The sequence below is a fragment of the Myxine glutinosa genome, chromosome 5 (assembly GCF_964187855.1).
Source record: "Myxine glutinosa chromosome 5, kmMyxGlut1.1, whole genome shotgun sequence".
NCBI classification, from domain to species: Eukaryota; Metazoa; Chordata; class Myxini; order Myxiniformes; family Myxinidae; genus Myxine; species Myxine glutinosa.
In genome coordinates, this window is record NC_136265.1 from 68,625,183 (window position 1) to 68,645,330 (window position 20,148).

General features: G+C 43.4%; 1 protein-coding gene across 2 annotated transcripts in view; it reads left to right on the forward strand.

Annotated features, from left to right (window-relative positions):
- The first annotated feature begins 281 nt into the window (after positions 1 to 281).
- KIAA0319L (KIAA0319 like) overlaps positions 282 to 20,148 on the forward strand; it is a 42,034-nt gene continuing 22,167 nt past the window's right edge. Inside the window, exons 1-9 of one of the 2 annotated variants that reach the window (XM_068117000.2) lie at positions 282 to 479; positions 3,541 to 3,677; positions 10,200 to 10,615; positions 15,147 to 15,294; positions 15,927 to 16,040; positions 16,590 to 16,690; positions 17,027 to 17,114; positions 19,592 to 19,684; positions 20,007 to 20,139. In XM_068117000.2, the coding sequence (XP_067973101.2) occupies positions 3,599 to 3,677; positions 10,200 to 10,615; positions 15,147 to 15,294; positions 15,927 to 16,040; positions 16,590 to 16,690; positions 17,027 to 17,114; positions 19,592 to 19,684; positions 20,007 to 20,139 (1,172 nt within the window). In that variant the 5' untranslated portion in view covers positions 282 to 479; positions 3,541 to 3,598. The remainder of the gene's footprint in view (positions 480 to 3,540; positions 3,678 to 10,199; positions 10,616 to 15,146; positions 15,295 to 15,926; positions 16,041 to 16,589; positions 16,691 to 17,026; positions 17,115 to 19,591; positions 19,685 to 20,006; positions 20,140 to 20,148) is intronic. The other variant, XM_068117003.2, reaches the window with a different exon arrangement.

The following is a 20,148-nucleotide window of genomic DNA, read 5'->3' on the forward strand; positions in this document are numbered from 1 at the left end:
TCCTGCCTCCCCATATCCTCTTCTCCTCCAGCCTCCCCATATCTTCTTCTCCTCCAGCCTCCCCATATCTTCTTCTCCTACAGCCTCCCCATCCCCACATCTTCCTCATCATCAATGAAAGGTCTGCAATATACATCCACCCCTAATACGACGAGTCAGCCGATGCCAGATCGACCTCCCAAAGGCCAGAGCATGAAAGATGAAACGCTCTCCTGGAAACGACACGAAACGGGTCGACCTCACTCGCGGATGGTGTCCGTGCGACGTGACGTGCTGACGTCATGCGAACAGTGTTTTCACACGCATAGTGCGACGTCTCCCAAGTCCGCTCCATTAACGCGTTTCGGTTTCCTGCGATCGTGGAGGTTCACACCCAGGACGGGGAAGCAGTTGAACATCTTGCGTCGTGGCAAGAAGGGTCGCAGTGGTCCGGGGGTTTCGCTGGAAGTGCACTCCTTTTCTCCGTCACCGAGAACCAGGTACACGTTTCCACGTCCCTCACCTGTGCTGTACGTCACGTATTCTGCTTGGTTCGTGTGTTTCCAGTTGTTAAACGGGGACCAGCGACGGTTTGTGACCTATCATCGGCCTTCCCGCCACCCAATTATTAACCACAAGTGACGCGATTGTAACTGCGTCCAGGGCGGTGTATACATTTAGAAGCACTGTTCGACCTCCTCTAGCAAAAACAACCTTGAATTCATGCTCGTAAAAGTCTCCACAAACCAGGTTTCTTCTTCATCTTGGCAGTGGCGACAAAATAAACGTCGGGGGAGGATGGGGGTCACCCACAGAATCGGGGGTCACCACAGAATCGCGAGTCACGTGTCCATGCGAGTAACCCCAAACATTTCCTGCTGCTGTTGAGGGATTATGACGAGCTCCTGAAGTAAGGAGTTCCTGAGGTATCCTGGAGTTTGGTGAAAGTGTTGCGACGTGAGACAGACCAGGTGACTGCACGGGTCCGCGCAAGCTCATTACCTGTCGGCTCACCTGTAAAAGATCACGTGCCGTTCTGACACCTGGAATACGTCCTTCAATTTGGGTAAATGTATCTTAATTCTCTCTGGAACTTCAAACTTCAAACCAACCCCCAACCCTAACCACTGGGATACCTTGGATTTAGGAGGTTTAACCACGCAGGGGTTTCTGGACGAAGCTGTCGATCCTAGAATTCCTGTGGAGAGTTGGAGGACTGAGGGAGCAGAGGGAGAAATGTGAGAGAATAGATGCTAATGGGACATTCCAATAATATTGAGAACTTCAGATCACACAGTATCCAGGAGAGACGGATGGGACGCTGGAGCGTCAGCCCGGAGCGGAAGCACTACTCCATTGAGCTACGAAGAAGCCTTGAGGACTGAGAGAGCAGAGGGAGAAATGTGAGAGAATAGATGCTAATGGGAAATTCCAATAATATTGAGAACTTTAGATCACACAGAATCCAGGAGAGACGGATGGGACGCTGGAGCGTCAGCCTGTAGCAGAAGCACTACTCCATTGAGCTACGAAGAAGCCTTGAGGACTGGGAGAGCAGAGGAAGAAATGTGAGAGAATAGATGCTAATGGGAAATTCCAATAATATTGAGAACTTCAGATTACACAGAATCCAGGAGAGACGGATGGGATGCTGGAGCGTCAGCCCGTAGCGGAAGCACTACTCCATTGAGCTATGAAGAAGCCTTGAGGACTGAGAGAGCAGAGGGAGAAATGTGAGAGAATAGATGCCAATAGGTGATTCCAATAATATTGAGAACTTCAGATCACACAGTATCCAGGAGAGACGGATGGGACGCTGGAGCGTCAGCCCGGAGCGGAAGCACTACTCCATTTAGCTACGAAGAAGCCTTGAGGACTGAGAGAGCAGAGTGAGAAATGTGAGAGAATAGATGCTAATGGGAAATTCCAATAATATTGAGAACTTCAGATTACACAGAATCCAGGAGAGACGGATGGGGTGCTGGAGCGTCAGCCCGGAGCGGAAGCATTACTCCATTGAGCTACGAAGAAGCCTTGAGGACTGAGAGAGCAGAGGGAGAAATGTGAGAGAATAGATGCTAATGGGTGATTCCAATAATATTGAGAACTTCAGATTACACAGAATCCAGGAGAGACGGATGGGACGCTGGAGCGTCAGCCCGTAGCGGAAGCACTACTCCATTGAGCTACGAAGAAGCCTTGAGGACTGAGAGAGCAGAGAGAGCAGAGGGAGAAATGTGAGAGAATAGATGCTAATGGGCGATTCCAATAATATTGAGAACTTCAGATCACACAGAATCCAGGAGAGACGGATGGGACGCTGGAGCGTCAGCCCGTAGCGGAAGCACTACTCCATTGAGCTACGAAGAAGCCTTGAGGACTGAGAGTAGCTCTGACTACCTGCGCCACAGAAGGTGGACGGAGGTTACGCATTCATCCCTGTTTGCTTGTTTTGTCTGTGAGCACGATATCTGAAAAAACTTGTGGACGGATTATGACAACACTTGGTGGATGAGTTGGGTAGGTGGCAGGAACAAGCCGATTAGATTTTGGTTCAGGTCTGGATCCAGATCCGGCCTATCATTGGGCTTCCAAGCTTAGACTGTTCTGCCTGACGGAGGTTTGCGCTCTACTGTTCCAGTTTTCCAAAGAAATACTTGGATTGATGGATGATGGCCAATCTCCAGCTGGGTTTGGAGGCCGTCTTTGCTATGAGGTCAGCCCAGCAAATGTCATGGCTGAGGGAGAGGCCTAGAAGTTCAAGAGACTTGTAGTGACTCGTTAATCTTTATTTGGACTTGTTACTAGTCTTGGGGATCGCATGTTCCTGTCCATCCTCAAGTCTTGGGAACTCCAACTTTCACTGAGAGAGGAGATACGATTGTTGCATTGTTTGCAGCTATTGGCCGTGATCTCTCTTGAGTAGGCCATCTATCAAGGGTGGCTACCAAAGCCCTCCGCAGGCCGGGTGTCGTCTGGCATGCAAAACCTTTCCTCGATACATCCAAGCTTTTCACAGCCGACAAGGCCTATGTCCGTAGCTCGATGGAGGACTGCTCTGCCCAACAGGCTCACAGTCAAGCTTGCGAGTTGAGAGTACCAGGTCTTGATGCTTCGGTCTTGATGATGGTGCTTCGGTCTTGGTGGTGCTTCGGTCTTGATGGTGCTTCGGTCTTGATGGTGCTTCGGTCTTGATGGGAGATTCCAGTATGAGAGCTTTCGATTCCACAGAATCTAGGAGAAACGGATGTGAGGTTGGAGCACTTTAGATTCCACAGAATCTTCTCAGCCCTCTCGCTCCTAGAAGTTGTGGAATCGAAAACTCTCAACGCCGTTGACATCTCCCACAAAGAAACACATTGATACTCTCTCGTTGCAGAGTTGTTGGCCTCGCTGTTTTCTCTTCCCTCAGGTGTTGTTGCTCCTGCTCCTCCCTAGTTATTCTTGGTCGCACATCTCCGTCCGGCAATCGCCTCGGGATGGCGTACCACGCGGGGACACCCACGGGTATCCTCAGGTTTACGCATGCACACAATTCCAAACCGACGCTTCTCGTTGCAGGTTTAGAAGAAACCGTTAACGAGCGGTGGTGAGGTCTCAGCAGAACCTCAGAATTCCAATGGATCGTTTGGTGAGATCAGGCCTGTTTATCTTGGAATTCTCCGTCATCGTCGTCATGCTGTCACTCTTTGCACCAGGTACATGTTCCATATATCAATCACAGGTATGCACATTATGTTGGGTTATGAGATTCGGGATTGTGAAATTTATCAGGGTCTTTAAGAAATATTGGTGCAGAAGGAGCAGAAGGAAGGAGCTGTGAGCTGTCTAACTTGGGTTTGATTCTCAACCCGTCTATAAACGGTCAAATCGGTGCTTCACAGGTAGGGTGCTGCATTGCAAAGTACGCTGTCCCACGGACGGATGTTGAGCCGGGTGTGCCATCTGCTCGTATTAGCTTAAGGATGTCAAAGATTGCATGGTGTCTTTCGCGAAGAGTAGGTTAGTTATCACCTGCACCCTGAAGAAACTACAAATTCCTGCACAAATCACGTTCAGTTAAGCGTCAGGCCTAGTCAGTCGAATCATAAAAGACTTTTGTGAAAATGTTGAATCATAAAAGACTTTGGCCAAAATGTCATATCATAAAAGACTTTGGTCAAAATGTCATATCGTAAAAGACTTTGGTCAAAATGTCATATCATAAAAGACTTTGGTCAAAATGTCATATCATAAACGACTTTGGTCAAAATGTCATATCATAAACGACTTTGGCCAAATGTCATGTCATAAAAGACTTTGGCCAAATGTCATATCATAAAAGACTTTGGTCAAAATGTCAAATCATAAAAGACTTTGGTCAAAATGTCATATCATAAACGACTTTGGCCAAATGTCATGTCATAAAAGACTTTGGCCAAATGTCATATCATAAAAGACTTTGGTCAAAATGTCAAATCATAAAAGACTTTGGCCAAATGTCATATCATAAAAGACTTTGGCCAAAATGTCATATCATAAAAGACTTTGGCCAAAATGTCATATCATAAAAGACTTTGGCCAAATGTCATATAAAAGACTTTGGTCAAAATGTCAAATCATAAAATCTTTGGTCAAATGTCATATCATGAAAGACTTTGACCGAAATGTCATATCATAAAAGACTTTGGCCAAATGTCATATCATAAAAGACTTTGGTCAAAATGTCATATCATAAAAGACTTTGGTCAAAATGTCATATCATAAAAGACTTTGGTCAAAATGTCATATCATAAAAGACTTTGGCCAAAATGTCATATCATAAAAGACTTTGGCCAAATGTCATTTCATAAAAGACTTTGGCCAAAATGTCATATCATAAAAGACTTTGGCCAAAATGTCATATCATAAAAGACTTTGGCCAAATGTCATTTCATAAAAGACTTTGGCCAAAATGTCATATCAAAAAAGACTTTGGTCAAAATGTCATTTCATAAAAGACTTTGGCCAAAATGTCATATCAAAAAAGACTTTGGTCAAAATGTCATATCAAAAAAGACTTTGGCCAAAATGTCATATCAAAAAAGACTTTGGCCCGGGCCAACGCCACAAGAAGTTGGGAATAATTACCTCCACCACCTAAAGTGGATGGAGGTTATGTTTTCACCTCTGTCTGGTGTCTGTTTGTTTGTGTGTCCATTTGTTTGTCTGTCTATTTGTTTGTCTGTTTGTCTATCTGTTTATCTGTTTGTCTGTCTGTTTGTCTGTTTGTTTGTCCTTTTGTTGGTCTGTTTGTCCTTTTGTTTGTCTGTTTGTTCTTTTGTTTGTGTGTCTGTTTGTTTGTCTATCTGTTTGTTTATCTGTGTGTTTGTTTGTTTGTTCTTTTGTTTCTCCTTTTGTTTGTTTGTCTGTCTGTTTGTTGGTCTGTCTGTTTGTTCGATTGTTTGTTTGTTTGTCTGTTTGTTCTTTTGTTTCTCCTTTTGTATGTTTGTTTGTCTGTTTGTTTGTTTTTATGTTTGTTTTTATGTTTGTTTGTCTGTTTGTTTGTTTATCTGTTTGTTTGCTTATCTGTTTGTCTGTTTGTTTGTCTGTTTGTTTGTTTTACTGTTTGTTTGTCTGTTTGTTTGTTTATCTGTTTGTTTGTTTGCTCGTTTGTTTGTCTGTCTGTTTGTTTGTCTGTCTGTTTGTTTGTTTATCTGTTTGTTTGTTTATCTGTTTGTTTGCTTATCGGTTTGTCTGTCTGTCTGTTTGTTTGTTTATCTGTTTGTTTGTTTATCTGTTTGTTTGCTTATCTGTTTGTCTGTCTGTCTGTTTGTTTGTCTGTTTGTTTGTTTTACTGTTTGTTTGTGAACAGTATATCTCAAAGTTGTGGATGGATTTGGACAAAATTTTGTGGACAGGTTGGGTGTGTGACAAGGACGAAATGATTAGATTTTGGTGAAGATTCAGATCTGGGTCCGAGAATTTTTAAAGTGATTCTTCACTATCGAGAGATAAAGCAAACAAATGATATATAGCACGACATCTCAAAAAGTTGTCGATTGATTTGGACGAAACTTGGTGGAGAGGTAGGTTGTGTGTGTGACAAGAACAAGCGATTATATTTTGTTTCAGGTCCAGATCCAGATCTGACCTATCAGTGGGATATAAAGCGTAACCTTTTCAGCCTGGCGGAGGTTTGTGCTCTCTCTACCGAGTGCCGTTCTAGTTGGGGTTTGTAAAGTAGTAGTAGTAGTGGTCGTGGTAAGAGGAGTCGTGCGTAGTGATGATGATTTTAATAGTTTAAATAAAAAGTAATTATATAATAATGTTTATTCTCTTCCCACATCACAAAATACAAATACTGTACCTGCAACCTGTTATTACCCCTTCCATCCCCTCTCAATACCTGAACTTGTTATAATAAATAAAGAGGTTTTTTATAAAATTATTGAATAAGTCCATTTGATCATAATGTATCCGATATTTTAAACCAAAATGAGAATGCACATGGATTAGGGATTGAAATGACTCTGCTGAACCGCTTCCTCACTTGGCACTGCTGTACGAGTATTTGTGATACCGTGAGGTGACGGATGGGACTAACGAGGGTAAAACGAAACAAAGTAAATGAGGATGGAAGATGAGGAGAGAAAATGTATTAACAAAACGGACACGGTATGTGATATCGATGATCGGCTGTTTCTCAAATCTCGTGTGTGTGTGTGTGTGTGTGTGTGTGTGTGTGTGTGTGTGTGTGTGTGTGTGTGTGTGTGTGTGTGTGTGTGTGTGTATGGGTGTGGTTGTGTGTTAATGTGTGTGTGAGTGTGTGTGTGGTTATGTGTTAATTTGTGTATGTGGTTATGTGTTAATTTGTGTGTGTGGTTATGTGTTAATTTGTGTGTGTGGTTATGTGTTAATTTGTGTGTGGTTATGTGTTAATTTGTGTGTGTGGTTATGTGTTAATTTGTGTGTGTGGTTATGTGTTAATTTGTGTGTGTGGTTATGTGTTAATTTGTGTGTGTGGTTATGTGTTAATTTGTGTGTGTGGTTATGTGTTAATTTGTGTATGTGGTTATGTGTTAATTTGTGTGTGTGGTTATGTGTTAATTTGTGTGTGTGGTTATGTGTTAATTTGTGTGTGTGGTTATGTGTTAATTTGTGTGTGTGGTTATGTGTTAATTTGTGTGTGTGGTTAGGTGTTAATTTGTGTGTGTGGTTATGCGTTAATTTGTGTATGTGGTTATGTGTTAATTTGTGTGTGTGGTTATGTGTTAATTTGTGTGTGTGGTTATGTGTTAATTTGTGTGTGTGGTTATGTGTTAATTTGTGTATGTGGTTATGTGTTAATTTGTGTGTGTGGTTATGTGTTAATTTGTGTGTGTGGTTATGTGTTAATTTGTGTGTGTGGTTATGTGTTAATTTGTGTGTGTGGTTATGTGTTAATTTGTGTGTGTGGTTATGTGTTAATTTGTGTGTGTGGTTATGTGTTAATTTGTGTGTGTGGTTATGTGTTAATTTGTGTGTGTGGTTATGTGTTAATTTGTGTGTGTGGTTATGTGTTAATTTGTGTGTGTGGTTATGTGTTAATTTGTGTGTGTGGTTATGTGTTAATTTGTGTGTGTGGTTATGTGTTAATTTGTGTGTGTGGTTATGTGTTAATTTGTGTGTGTGGTTATGTGTTAATTTGTGTGTGTGGGTATGTGTTAATTTGTGTGTGTGGTTATGTGTTAATTTGTGTGTGTGGTTATGTGTTAATTTGTGTGTGTGGTTATGTGTTAATTTGTGTGTGTGGTTATGTGTTAATTTGTGTGTGTGGTTAGGTGTTAGTCACTAGCGGGTGTTCTTAACCTTTTTCCCTGTCAAGACCCCCAACGGATTGCCCACGATGTCCCCATGCCCTCTTCGCCAGACTGTTGACTGACCAAGGCGCACTGAAGGTGCGCATAGCTAGGGGGGACTGGGGGCATGTCCCCCTATAATTTTTTTGATTTCTAGGTGTTCTGTGGTGCATTCTGAGGGGTGTTTTTACTTGAATTGCCTATTTTTGGGGGATGAAAATTGGTCACTTATTACCCAGAAAATGGGCCAAGTTCGGGGATCCGCGCCTGATTACCAGTCCCATTAGGTTCCAGTGTGACTTCAAAATATCTCAATAGCTTAGTTTTACATATGGATAATTAGGAACAGAACAGGAAAGAAATCATTAGGATTTTATCCCTATTTATTTATTTGGTTGTTAACAAAGAAACAAAGCAAACTAAACTAAACGAAAACATGCAAGTTTTATGCAAGCCGTTTTACTAATCTAGTGAGATTGTTGCTGCTGTTTTCGTGCATTTTATTAGAAATGTGAATTTTATTAGAAAATTGAATTAATATTTGTTTGAAATACAGGGTCCGGCTGGGAGGTGTGACGATTTTCAGAAAACTCGTACACAGTTATTTTTAGTCGAATTTCAATTTATTTATTTTTAAACACTACATATATAATGCCATTTAATACACTGTAACAAAGACATTTAAAAAATGTAATTCATGTTTGAATTGGGTATAACAATGCAAGTGGGGGGTCTAGCGCATGCGTGATGGCTGTTGGTTACTCGTTGTTAGGCGCCATTTCAGTAGCCATGGAGCTGTGGACGATTGAACATCGTGTCTTTGTTGTTGAGACGTTTATTCAAACGGGTAGTTCGGTGGTGCTTACACAGCGCAGATTTCGTACTCACTTCAATGTTGGTCGACGTGGCGCCGTTCCGTCTCGAAACACAATATTGAAGTGGGTAAAAAAACATCAGGACAACTGGATCTGTGAGGCCGGGAGCAGCTCGGGGAGGTGATCGAACCGTTAGGACCCCGGAAAACATCGAAAGGGTTCGACAAGCTGTGGAGGCCAGCCCTCGTCGGTCAGCGGTACAGCACGCTCGCGCTCTACGGATGTCAGACAGATCAGTTCGTCGAATTTTGCACTTGGACCTTCATTATCACGCGTACAAAATCATGGTGGTTCAAGAACTGCGGCAGAATGATTTCGTACGGCGGTTTACGTTCGCAGAAAGAATGCTGGAATTGCTGAGGGATGCTGCTGTGCTGAGAAATGCTGGAACTTTTCCGCGCGTCTGCAAGAATGCTTGGACAAGAACGGCCGCCATTTAGATGATGTCATTTTTCAAACATGAATTACATTTTTAAAATGTCTTTGTTACAGTGTATTACATGGCATTATATATGTAGTCTTTAAAAAAAATAAAAATTGAAATTAGACTAAAAATAACTGTGTACGAGTTTTCTGAAAACCGTCACACCTCCCTGACGGACCCTGTATAATTATACAAATATAATTTGTTTTGGATTTGTAGATTTATATTTAAATATATATTTATTATATATTTAAAGTTGATATTTCATTGGATTTATTACAATTTATTATTATAATTTATTACGAGTCCCATACCCCCAGATTTTGGTCCCCATACCCCCAAGGGCTATGGATACCCCAGGTTAAGAACCCCAGCTTGTGGATGCATGTGGTTGTATGTTAGTGGATACATGTGGTTTTGGGTTTGTGTGTGTATGTTTGTGTGACTATTTGCATATGGATATTTGTGTTGGTACCTGTATGTATAGGTGTGCATACATGCAGGTTTTTATGAGTCCACCACCCGAGGGGACTATAAGTTTGCTCTCCGTCCGTCTGTCTGTCTGCCGCATAACGTGTGGTTCTCTACACTTTATCCTTACCTTTCAACATATTCAACTGAAACTTGGTGCATGGCTCTATTGGGATAAGTTACACAACAACTTTGTGTTTTGGGGCGTTCCGCCAATTTTCTTGGAGTTATACCCTTTTTAAATTTGGAAAATATCACATATTAAACATGCTTTAGTTTTCAGCTAGCCTGACTCCACCCCAAATGAAGCAGCATAGATCGGCAAGCCTTAGGCCTGGCTGTTCGTACATGGGCCAGTGAGATCTGAATGATCCCAGGTATATAACCACAATGTATTATATATGCTAATAAACTATATGCATGTTTTTGCTTCATGTATGTACATCGGGTTATTCTTATTATGTTCGGCACTGAACACACCATTTATACACCGCCCAAATGAAGGGATGTGCAATCCCAGGAACTCTAACCCCACCCTGAAGAGCTTTACTGACAGTGAAAAGCCTACATTAGTGATGTACATTAAGCACTGAATATTTGAGAGGAATGAGTGATTAAACTGGGTTTTCTTCTCTTTTTAACCCTTTTCAGGCCATGGTACACCTCTGTGTCAAATCCATGAGCAGCATTTGGGTGTGGCCTTGTTGAATACATCACACGATAGTACCCTGGTCTTGGAGGATGCGCATACGTGGGAACGATGCCAGGAGGAGTGCTGCCTACGCTCGGCCTGTAACGTAGCCTGGATGAATGGGGGGCTGTGTTATGTCACGCGATGTCACCAAGTTACTGATTGCCACTTCATGCCGGCGGAACAAGCCTCTAAGGTGGCCATTGTGGCTGATCGGATGTATTATAATATAGACTGGCCGAAGGAGCGCACCATGCTCAAAACGGACAGAATGGCGAGAAATATGAACACTTCATCGGAGGTTCAGTTTGCAGATTCCCAAGCACCAAGCATAACCAATGAAGTCAATGTGCCAGTTAATGGCAGCAATGTGCAGGTAAGCACAAGCATCTGTAGTGAAACATGCTACGGGTTGTGATTGATTCGTATTTTATTTCCTTTTTTTTTTTCCTCCAACAGTGAGGCTCATGGTAAAGCAAGGTTGAACTCACAGTGGGGTAGCGGTGCAACAAGTGTAGCACAACCAGAAAGGGAATGAATGAAGAGTAAAATTAGAGCGAAATCGATGGCGCATCATTGCAAATCTCCACATTTCCCAGCTAAAGCAAAGATGACAGATGGCAAAATGTTCCACCAGGAATGACGCGATATAAAATTTTGAGTTTCAAAAAAGTTTCCCGTTTTGACCCCTGTGACCCAAGCGACTTGGTGTATTAACTGGGTGGTGCGCAGGGGAGGGGGGGGGGGGGCAAAATACAAGGTTTCATTTAAAATGTGCCTGTAATTGCATTTTTTGGTCTTTGTCCTTTTCTGCTCTTGCTCCTTCTTGCGTACAAGAGCAGAAAAGGTCAAATACCAAAGGGGGCAGGGTCAAAAATGATTCTGCTCTCGCATTTTCATGCCATGTGATGAGCATGACGACTGAGTTTGGTGAAATTCTGCACAACCGTTTAGGAGATAGCGTGATGGACGGATAGACAGACTGAGCCGATTATGATATCCTACCCGCTGCTTTTTTTTGTTTTGTTTTTTTTCGAGAGAGAGATAAGAGGAGAGAAGAGAGAAATCAGAAATTATACTAAAATACGCAATTTGGTGTCTCTGTTTGACTGATTTTTTTTGGACCATGATACATTCGATTGTTATTTATCCAATCTCAATCAAATTTAACAGCAGTACTGACGTCATACGATGGAGTTTGTAGCGATTTACCTCCTCCTTCCCCCACGCCAGTTTTATTATGCCGTTTTTCCAAGGCGGCTTCCAATAACAAAGGTAATAACAACACTCGTGATAATAGCATAATATTAATGTTATTACAAATCAAATATTAATATTAATAATACCCCCCCTCCCCAAGGGAATTTTCCTCCTTGAACAAACGCAGTGTTAAACGTGAATAAATAGCTTATTGCGGCGTTTCGTGTGAGCAACGGCCCATACCAGAAGTAAAAATATTAACCACAAATACGTATGATGACCTTTTTAAATAGTCGCTAATGCTGTTTAACACCAAAATGAAAGAAATTTTGAGGAATCCGGACATCCATGAGGCAAACTATGTTTATCGCGTTGACGAACCCATATGAGCAAAGATCTACTGTGGTCTATATACCCCAGAAGGGTTACTACCACGACCATTTCTGCTGCGTCCGTGGAGTTTTTCCAAGGCATTTTTCGTGACGTTATTCCAAAGTTGCTTCTCATTACAAAAGTAACTAGAACGGCACTCAGTAGAGAGCATACCACCGCCTGGTTGGCCATATCACTCAATAGTGAAGAATCGCTTTAAAAATTCTACTAGCTGGATCCGGATCCGGATCTTCGCCAAAATTGAATCGATTCTTCCTTGACACACACAACCTGTTCAACAAGTTTCGTCCAAATCCATCGATAACTTTTTGAGATATCCTGCTATGTATAGTTTTTGGCCCGATCTCCCAATGGTGAAGAATCACTTTAAAAATTCTAATAGCCGAATCCGGATCTTCACCAAAATCTAATCATTTCGTCCTTGTCTCATATGCTACATCTCTGCCAAATTTCGTCCGAATCCGTCCACAACCTTTTGAGATATTTTGTTCACAAACAAACAAAGAAACAGACAAACGTACAGACAGAGGTGAAAACCTAACCTCCATCCACCTTTGGTGGCAGAGGTAATAACAACACTTATGACAATAGCATAATATTAATGTTATTACAAAACAATATTAATACAAATAATATCGTCCTCCCCAAGGGTTATTTCCTCTTTGAACAAACAGCATGTTAACTGTGAATAAATAGCTTTAAACTGTGTCAGGATTCCCTCTACACCGCCTTTCACTACCTCTCAACACCTAAAATCATCATGTGTATGTAATTTGAGGGCAGGCATTGGTGAGGTGAGGTGACATTGGTGAGGGGTAGCGAGAGTAGGCAGGGTTGAGGGAGTAGTGATGGCAGGTAGTGGTGAGGGGTAGCGAGTGCAGGCAGTGGTGAGTGGGTAGTGAGGGCAGACAGTGGTGAGGGGGTAGTGATGGCGGGTAGTGGTGAGGGGTAGCGAGTGCAGGCAGTGGTGAAGGTGCAGCAAAAGAGATAGGTAGGAACGAAGCCAGGGAGTTTTTGTTGACAATGAATGAATGATCGTTTTAAGGGCATTTTCCCCGCTAGAGCGAGGATAGCCTTGCGGGCCCCATGACAATCATGGTTCCCTGTTTGAGGCAATGTTTTTTATGGCCGGATGCCCTTCCTGACACCAACCCTTGGTCGCCTCTTACGATGCGCAGGGATATGGTGTACCTATTCTAAATCGGGGTACACACCATGATCATTCATCCCAGCAAGCTGGTACTCAATTTGCCGACCTCGGAAGGATGACAGGCTGAGTCAACCCCCCTGGCGTTAATTCAGCGATCGACCGGGATTCGAACCCAGGATCCAAGGTATCCCAAGCCGGCACCCTAACCGCTAAGGCTAAGCCAACACCAGGCTATTGACAACGATTAAACGATTACATTGACAATTAAACGATTAAATATGTAGTTTTTTCATTCTGCAGGAAGGATCGTAGACATAGAGATGTGTGCAGTTTTGATGGAGCAGGAGTTAGGGACATTGAAGGAAGGTTTAAGGAGTTGGGCCTCATTGAAGAAAGGTTAAAGGAGGTGGGGACATTGAAGGAAGTTTAAAATGAGTTGGGGACATTGATGAAGGAAGGTTACATGAGTTAGGGACATTGATGCAGGAAGGTCACATGAGTTAGGGACATTGATGAAGGAAGGTTACATGAGTTGGGGACATTGATGAAGGAAGGTTACATGAGTTGGGGACATTGATGAAGGAAGGTTACATGAGTTAGGGACATTGATGAAGGAAGGTTACATGAGTTGGGGACATTGATGAAGGAAGGTTACATGAGTTAGGGACATTGATGAAGGAAGGTTACATGAGTTAGGGACATTGATGCAGGAAGGTCACATGAGTTAGGGACATTGATGAAGGAAGGTTACATGAGTTAGGGACATTGATGAAGGAAGGTTACATGAGTTAGGGACATTGATGCAGGAAGGTCACATGAGTTAGGGACATTGATGAAGGAAGGTTACATGAGTTGGGGACATTGATGAAGGAAGGTTACATGAGTTGGGGACATTGATGAAGGAAGGTCACATGAGTTAGGGACATTGATGAAGGAAGGTTACATGAGTTGGGGACATTGATGAAGGAAGGTTACATGAGTTAGGGACATTGATGAAGGAAGGTTACATGAGTTAGGGACATTGATGCAGGAAGGTCACATGAGTTAGGGACATTGATGAAGGAAGGTTACATGAGTTAGGGACATTGATGAAGGAAGGTTACATGAGTTAGGGACATTGATGCAGGAAGGTCACATGAGTTAGGGACATTGATGAAGGAAGGTTACATGAGTTAGGGACATTGATGAAGGAAGGTTACATGAGTTAGGGACATTGATGAAGGAAGGTTACATGAGTTAGGGACATTGATGCAGGAAGGTCACATGAGTTAGGGACATTGATGAAGGAAGGTTACATGAGTTGGGGACATTGATGAAGGAAGGTTACATGAGTTGGGGACATTGATGAAGGAAGGTTACATGAGTTAGGGACATTGATGAAGGAAGGTTGAATGAGGAAGGGATATGAAGGAAGGTTAAATGACATCGTATCGGGTCACAGCAGGAAGACGATTGTGGTACACCTCGGAGAAATTTATAGAGGGACCGTTTACTTGGAGGATTTCAAAAATAGATTCAGGATATTTGGCAAGTGGCTGAAGGCAAAGGGGTTTTGAGGTTTTGTTTTCTGTGATTTTTCCCAAGATTTGGAAATGGAATATAAATTATAAGCAGAGCGATAAATGTCAGACGATGTCTTGAAGAATCGTGAAGGGAGGAAGGTTTTGCATTTAAGAGGCAGTGGGATTCATTTCGGGAGCAAAGGAATTGGTGTTTCTCGGCAGAAGGAGACAGGACTTTCGACATTAGAAAGGAGGTGATTATGAGGGGATATGATAGAGATGTTTAAGATAATGAAGGGTATCGAAAAAATAAGTGCAGAAGAGTATTTCAACGCAATAGACAGTGATAGGTCAGGGCTCATATATAGCCTGAGAGTGAAGAAGAGGAGAGTAAGGTTAGTTAGTGGAGGGTGGTAAGGTTAGTGGAGGGTTGGTGAAGGTAATATTGTCATTTTTCTTCTTTGATTTCACACGTTCATTGTTTATCCTGTTCTGGCCTTGTGGAACAGTTACCTGGAGCAATAAGCTAACAAACGGAAGCTTGGATGGCAGTTGGGGCCTGCACATCGCACCAAATCATTTGTGGGAGCGGTACTTCCTTTATAATGGCTTCAATAAATGGTGAACCAAAGGCTGTTGTACGCCATTCTTCATATTTTCAGCAGGTTATGGATCACATGCCAGTTAACGTGGCTGGCGGTAATGACAACCACAGTGTGATTCATGGTGGGAAGGTGCTGAATGGCTCGTTGGAAGCACGAGGGAGCCTCGTCATGTCATCACCCAGTGCCCTGATCAGCACACTCGCAGGTATGGCTGAGGCACCGCACAGCACCCTGGCACATTCAAAAGGGAACTAAATAGTCACAGAGAGTCTGGCGTCACGGGGAGTCTGGCGCCACGGGGGGTCTGGCGTCACGGGGAGTCTGGCGTCACGGGGGGTCTGGCGTCACGGGGGGTCTGGCGTCACGGGGAGTCTGGCGTCACGGGGAGTCTGGCGTCACGGGGAGTCTGGCGTCACGGGGAGTCTGGCGTCACGGGGGGTCTGGCGTCACGGAGGGTCTGGCGTCACCGGGGGGTCTGGCGTCACGGGGGGTCTGGCGTCACGGGGAGTCTGGCGTCACGGGGAGTCTGGCGTCACGAGGGGTCTGGCGTCACGGGGGGTCTGGCATCACTTTAGGGGGCTCACGTCATGGGAGGGTCTCGCGTCATGGGTTATGTCTCGCTGAGACCAGTGAGTAATAAACAAAGTGTAGTTTCTCCTGAAGTGTACTGTTTGTCGATACCAAAAGAAAGAACAGAACTATTGCACCCTCTGCCCCAAATATATTTGTTTTGTTTTCCATAAATTCCTTTTCCTTTTTGCTTGTTGTGTGAATGTCGCCTTGATGAATGAAATGCCATCCAAATGATGCATCGATGGTTTGACCTTGTTGTTGAAGTGCCCACGGTGCATGCACAAGAGCTGGTGGTCTCGGCAGGGGAGAATGTCGTTCTCACTCTCCCAAAGAACGAGGTGGAACTCAACGCGTTCACCATTCCAGAGCTGGACAAAGGTAAGAAGTCCTTGTGGATGGTTTTAAACGCACGGTTACCTTTTCTCGGTCAGCGAGCCGTACCCTGTCTCCCCTAACGCGTGAACACGAGACATTTGGTATAACACAACGAGTATATTTGTTTGGGTGCGTGGTACAGGGTAGGGTGCAGGGTGTTTATATTTGTGTTTGTATTGGGATATGTGGTACAGGGTAGGGTGCAGGGTGTTTATATTTGTGTTTGTATTGGGATATGTGGTACAGGGTGTAGTCCAGGATGTTTATACGTGTGTTTGTATTTGTATTTGGATATGTGGTACAGGGCAGGGTTCAGGGTGTTTATACGTGTGTTTGTATTTGGGTACGGGGCAGAGTGTGGGGCGTTTAAACGTGTTTGTGTTTGTGTTCGTGTTCGGGTAGCGTGTGGAGTTTACGGGTGTATGGTCGTGTTCGGGTAGGGTGCGGGGTGTTTAAACGGGTGTGCATTTGTATTTGGGTACGTAGTAAGTGGTGCGGCTTCCAAGGGTGATGGTGACGTGGTCCTTTTTGTTCCTATCGTCCCCATAATAGCCTCGGCGTACATGTACGAGTGGAAGCTGATGGACGGTCCGCTGGGGTTTAAGGGTGAGATGGAGAACAACAACCATCTACAAAGTCTCAAACTGACAAAGGTACCATCGCCATTTTTGGACTTTCTTCAGAACTGCTTATAATGATTAATGACGTCATAGTTACGAGTGTGATTATGATTGTGAAATTCCCATTATCTTACACGCTCGTACGTGCTCATGCATGCTCGTACACACTCGTACACACTCACGATGCAAACTCTCACTTTTCCGATCGTTCCCTTCCGAAACGGCCAAAGTGTTGATCCTTTTTGCAGGTTCCACTAATTACTTTCACCGATAATACTAATAAACCTTAACGAACGTTTCATCTCGAGCCCAATATCTGTGTGACAATTTGTACCTTGTCCCGTGCCACTGTTCACCTGCCGTCTGTAGCTTTCAGTTGGAATCTACCAGTTCAGAGTCGCCGTGTCTGGAGACAACAAACGTGGGGAGGCTTTTGTGAACGTCACCGTTAAACCAGGTGTGCCGGGTTGGTTTGTTTGTACATGGGTGCTGAACAGGTATTTCGAGCAAAAGTGAAATGCTTCACAGACGCATGTCATTCTGGTATTCCCACAAAACTTGCAGAGAAAAGGGTGTGAAAATAATGCATTTGACATTTGTATCATTTTTTCCCCCTCATATTAATGTTTATGTACAAACTTGAGGTTCGTGGAAGAGCTAGAACACAGAACATACCACAACGGAAGAAGAAGAGGAGTAACATTTTGGAAGGAGGGTAGGTTGGGTGTGGGTAATCTCTTGGAGGGAAGAATGATTGAACAGGCTGAGGACGTTGCTTTCTACAGATGAGGGGAAAGAGGAACCAATGCGTGGAGGTGAGCAATGAACCTGGACTTTGGGAGTTTCCCCAGAAGAGCGTTCATGGCAGAACGTGTGTGCTTTTCAGAAGCCTGTGGGAGGGGAGAGGGAGTGCATTTGAAAGGACAGAGTATGCAAAACCGGAAAGGAGGTAGTTGAACACAGAGAGGCCACCAACCTGTCTGCGATGAGGGTTATAAGGCACAGAGTCTCAGCTTCATCGTGGGAGATTCCAATGATTTATAGGTCTTGGTTTGCATGGTAACAAGGTGTGCGCCAAGATAGCAGTCCAAAGGGGAGAGCAGTACACCACCAAACTGCGGATTAAGGTCTTGTCAGCAATAAACGTTTACATTTGCCAAGGAAAAACTTCATGTTTTTGGGTCGTCCGTACGGGCTAAACCTCGTTTTTCTCAGCAACCATATGTCCGATTGAGACAAAACTTTCAGGGTAGGAGCGATACCACGCAGAATGTTTTTTTATGATAATTGTGACGTCATAGGTCACGTGGTATGGCAGCCTTATAGGATTAAACGCAAATAATTTTAAAAATATTTCTCGGAAACCGCTGAATGGGAAAAATTTAAACTTGGCACATTGTCAAGTACTTCCACTGGGGACGAAAGCATGATAATGATGACATCATCGGTGAAGTGGTATACCAGCCATAAATGTTTTGATTGAATGCCTTATCCTAAAAATCTGAAATTGCATGCACATGATCTCTGACCCATTTTTTATTGAAATATTTAATTTATGACATCTTTGGTCACATGGTGTGGCAGCCATATTGGATTGAAGGGAAATATAAAATAATTATATCTCTGAAACCGCTTAACCTATCGTTGCAAAATTTTACAAATATTATCTAACACCATTGTTGCCTATAATTTGAAAATGATGATGTCGTAGGTCACGTGGTTTGGCAGCCATCTTGGATAGAAAACGAACCTTATCCGATCAACACGAAACTTCACAAACGTTTATCCCCTACCCATACATATGCAGAGTTTTCATTTTTGATGTAGTATGTCATGTAGTCTGGCAGCCATATTAGCTTGAAAACTGATATATTAAAAAAAAAATCCCTTCTCCAAAAACACTTCACCGATCGATGTGAAACCTGTAATGTGGTAAAAATGTGAAACTTGAAAACAGTTCAAGGGATTTAAACCAAACTTGTTTATATTTAGGACAGTGAACGAGGGCATATACCCATTGTCACGGGTAGGGACTACGTGGAGGCATATTGGCGACACAGTCGCATTGCTCTAGTTATGTAATGCAATGATGTTGGCTGATTTCTAAGCAGATGGAAGATGACATATAGCGAAAGGCATGGCAAAAAGAGCAGAGAGAGGAAGTGCAAAAGCAGCGGAGCAAGATTTTGGAACATGAACTGATGATGTCCGGTCCAGTTGCAGAGTCAGAGGGTTGGGGACGCAACATTTAAAAGCAAACACAGAATTGAGACATTCGGCCTTCTCACGAGTGGAGTCGGCTGTGGTGCCATTTGAATTGAGGGGGAGGGGGGGCAGGAATGGAGGGGGAGCAAATTGCAGTGACAGACCTGGTTAAGAAGGTGCCACCAGGTTTTAGAGGAGGGAGACAAGTTTGAAAGTTAAATCTTGAGGTTGGAAAGGTGGTGTTTTCTGGCTCTCCCGAGAGAGGAACCACACCTGCTGTGGGCTTTGTGTAATGATCTGAGGACATGGCTGCCTTTGGTCGCATTTGCCTTTCAGGAAGAGAAGGCTAGTTGTTTGAAGGTAGATACATACCTCTTACACAACCATTGTTATTTATTGTGCCTGTTTTGGATCCATCATTGTTGGGTTTTTTTGTTTGTTTTAAATCTCATCTGCTCCCCCCTCCCGCTCTCTTTGCTCCCTTTTGTCCCGACTTTTGTGCTTATTTATCTGAGCTCGATCTTTGAAGTAAATAAGCCATTGAGTAAAGGCCCTCTGCCTTTTGCCTGATCTTGATAAGCCTCTCAGACCACATTTTGCCCACGCACATGACACTGACAACACACGGCGTTGCATTGTTCTCTTGAAACGATTTTACTGTTCCTTCCATTGCATTGATAAACTTCCTATGCTCTTCGCCCATACATCATTCCCTGTGTATTCCTCCAGTTCCCCGAGTGAATCAGCCTCCCGTAGCCATCGCTACTCCAGAAACGCAGGAGCTCTCGTTACCCAACTCGTCCGCATATATCGATGGGAAAGGTAAGGTCATGTGAGATGCAGGGGCTTCGCCCTGCCCGAAATACCTTCTTTACGTTCGTGGAATCGAGTGGTTTTGATATTTGATGATTTGTGTATTTTGAGCATTTGTTTCCAATTTTGTTTTTAATTCCATTTATAATTCATTTATTGAAGTATTTTTTACTCAAAATAGGCTCTCTCAGCAGGCCTTTGTTTATTTATTGCCAGAAGTTTACTTGGGCAGCACTTCAGGAAGTATGGTAGTTGGATATTTCCATTGTTTGAGTCTTGATCGGCTGCATTCTTTGACCGAGACATGTTGGTGCATGATTCTCGCATGTAGAGAGCTATGATGACGACCATGTTGTAAGCTACAACTGGGAGAAGATCAAAGGTCCACTTCTTGGGAACAAGGCCTTTGCAGATACCTCGACTTTGCACCTCTCAAACCTCGTGCCTGGAAACTATACATTCAGGTGTGTAGA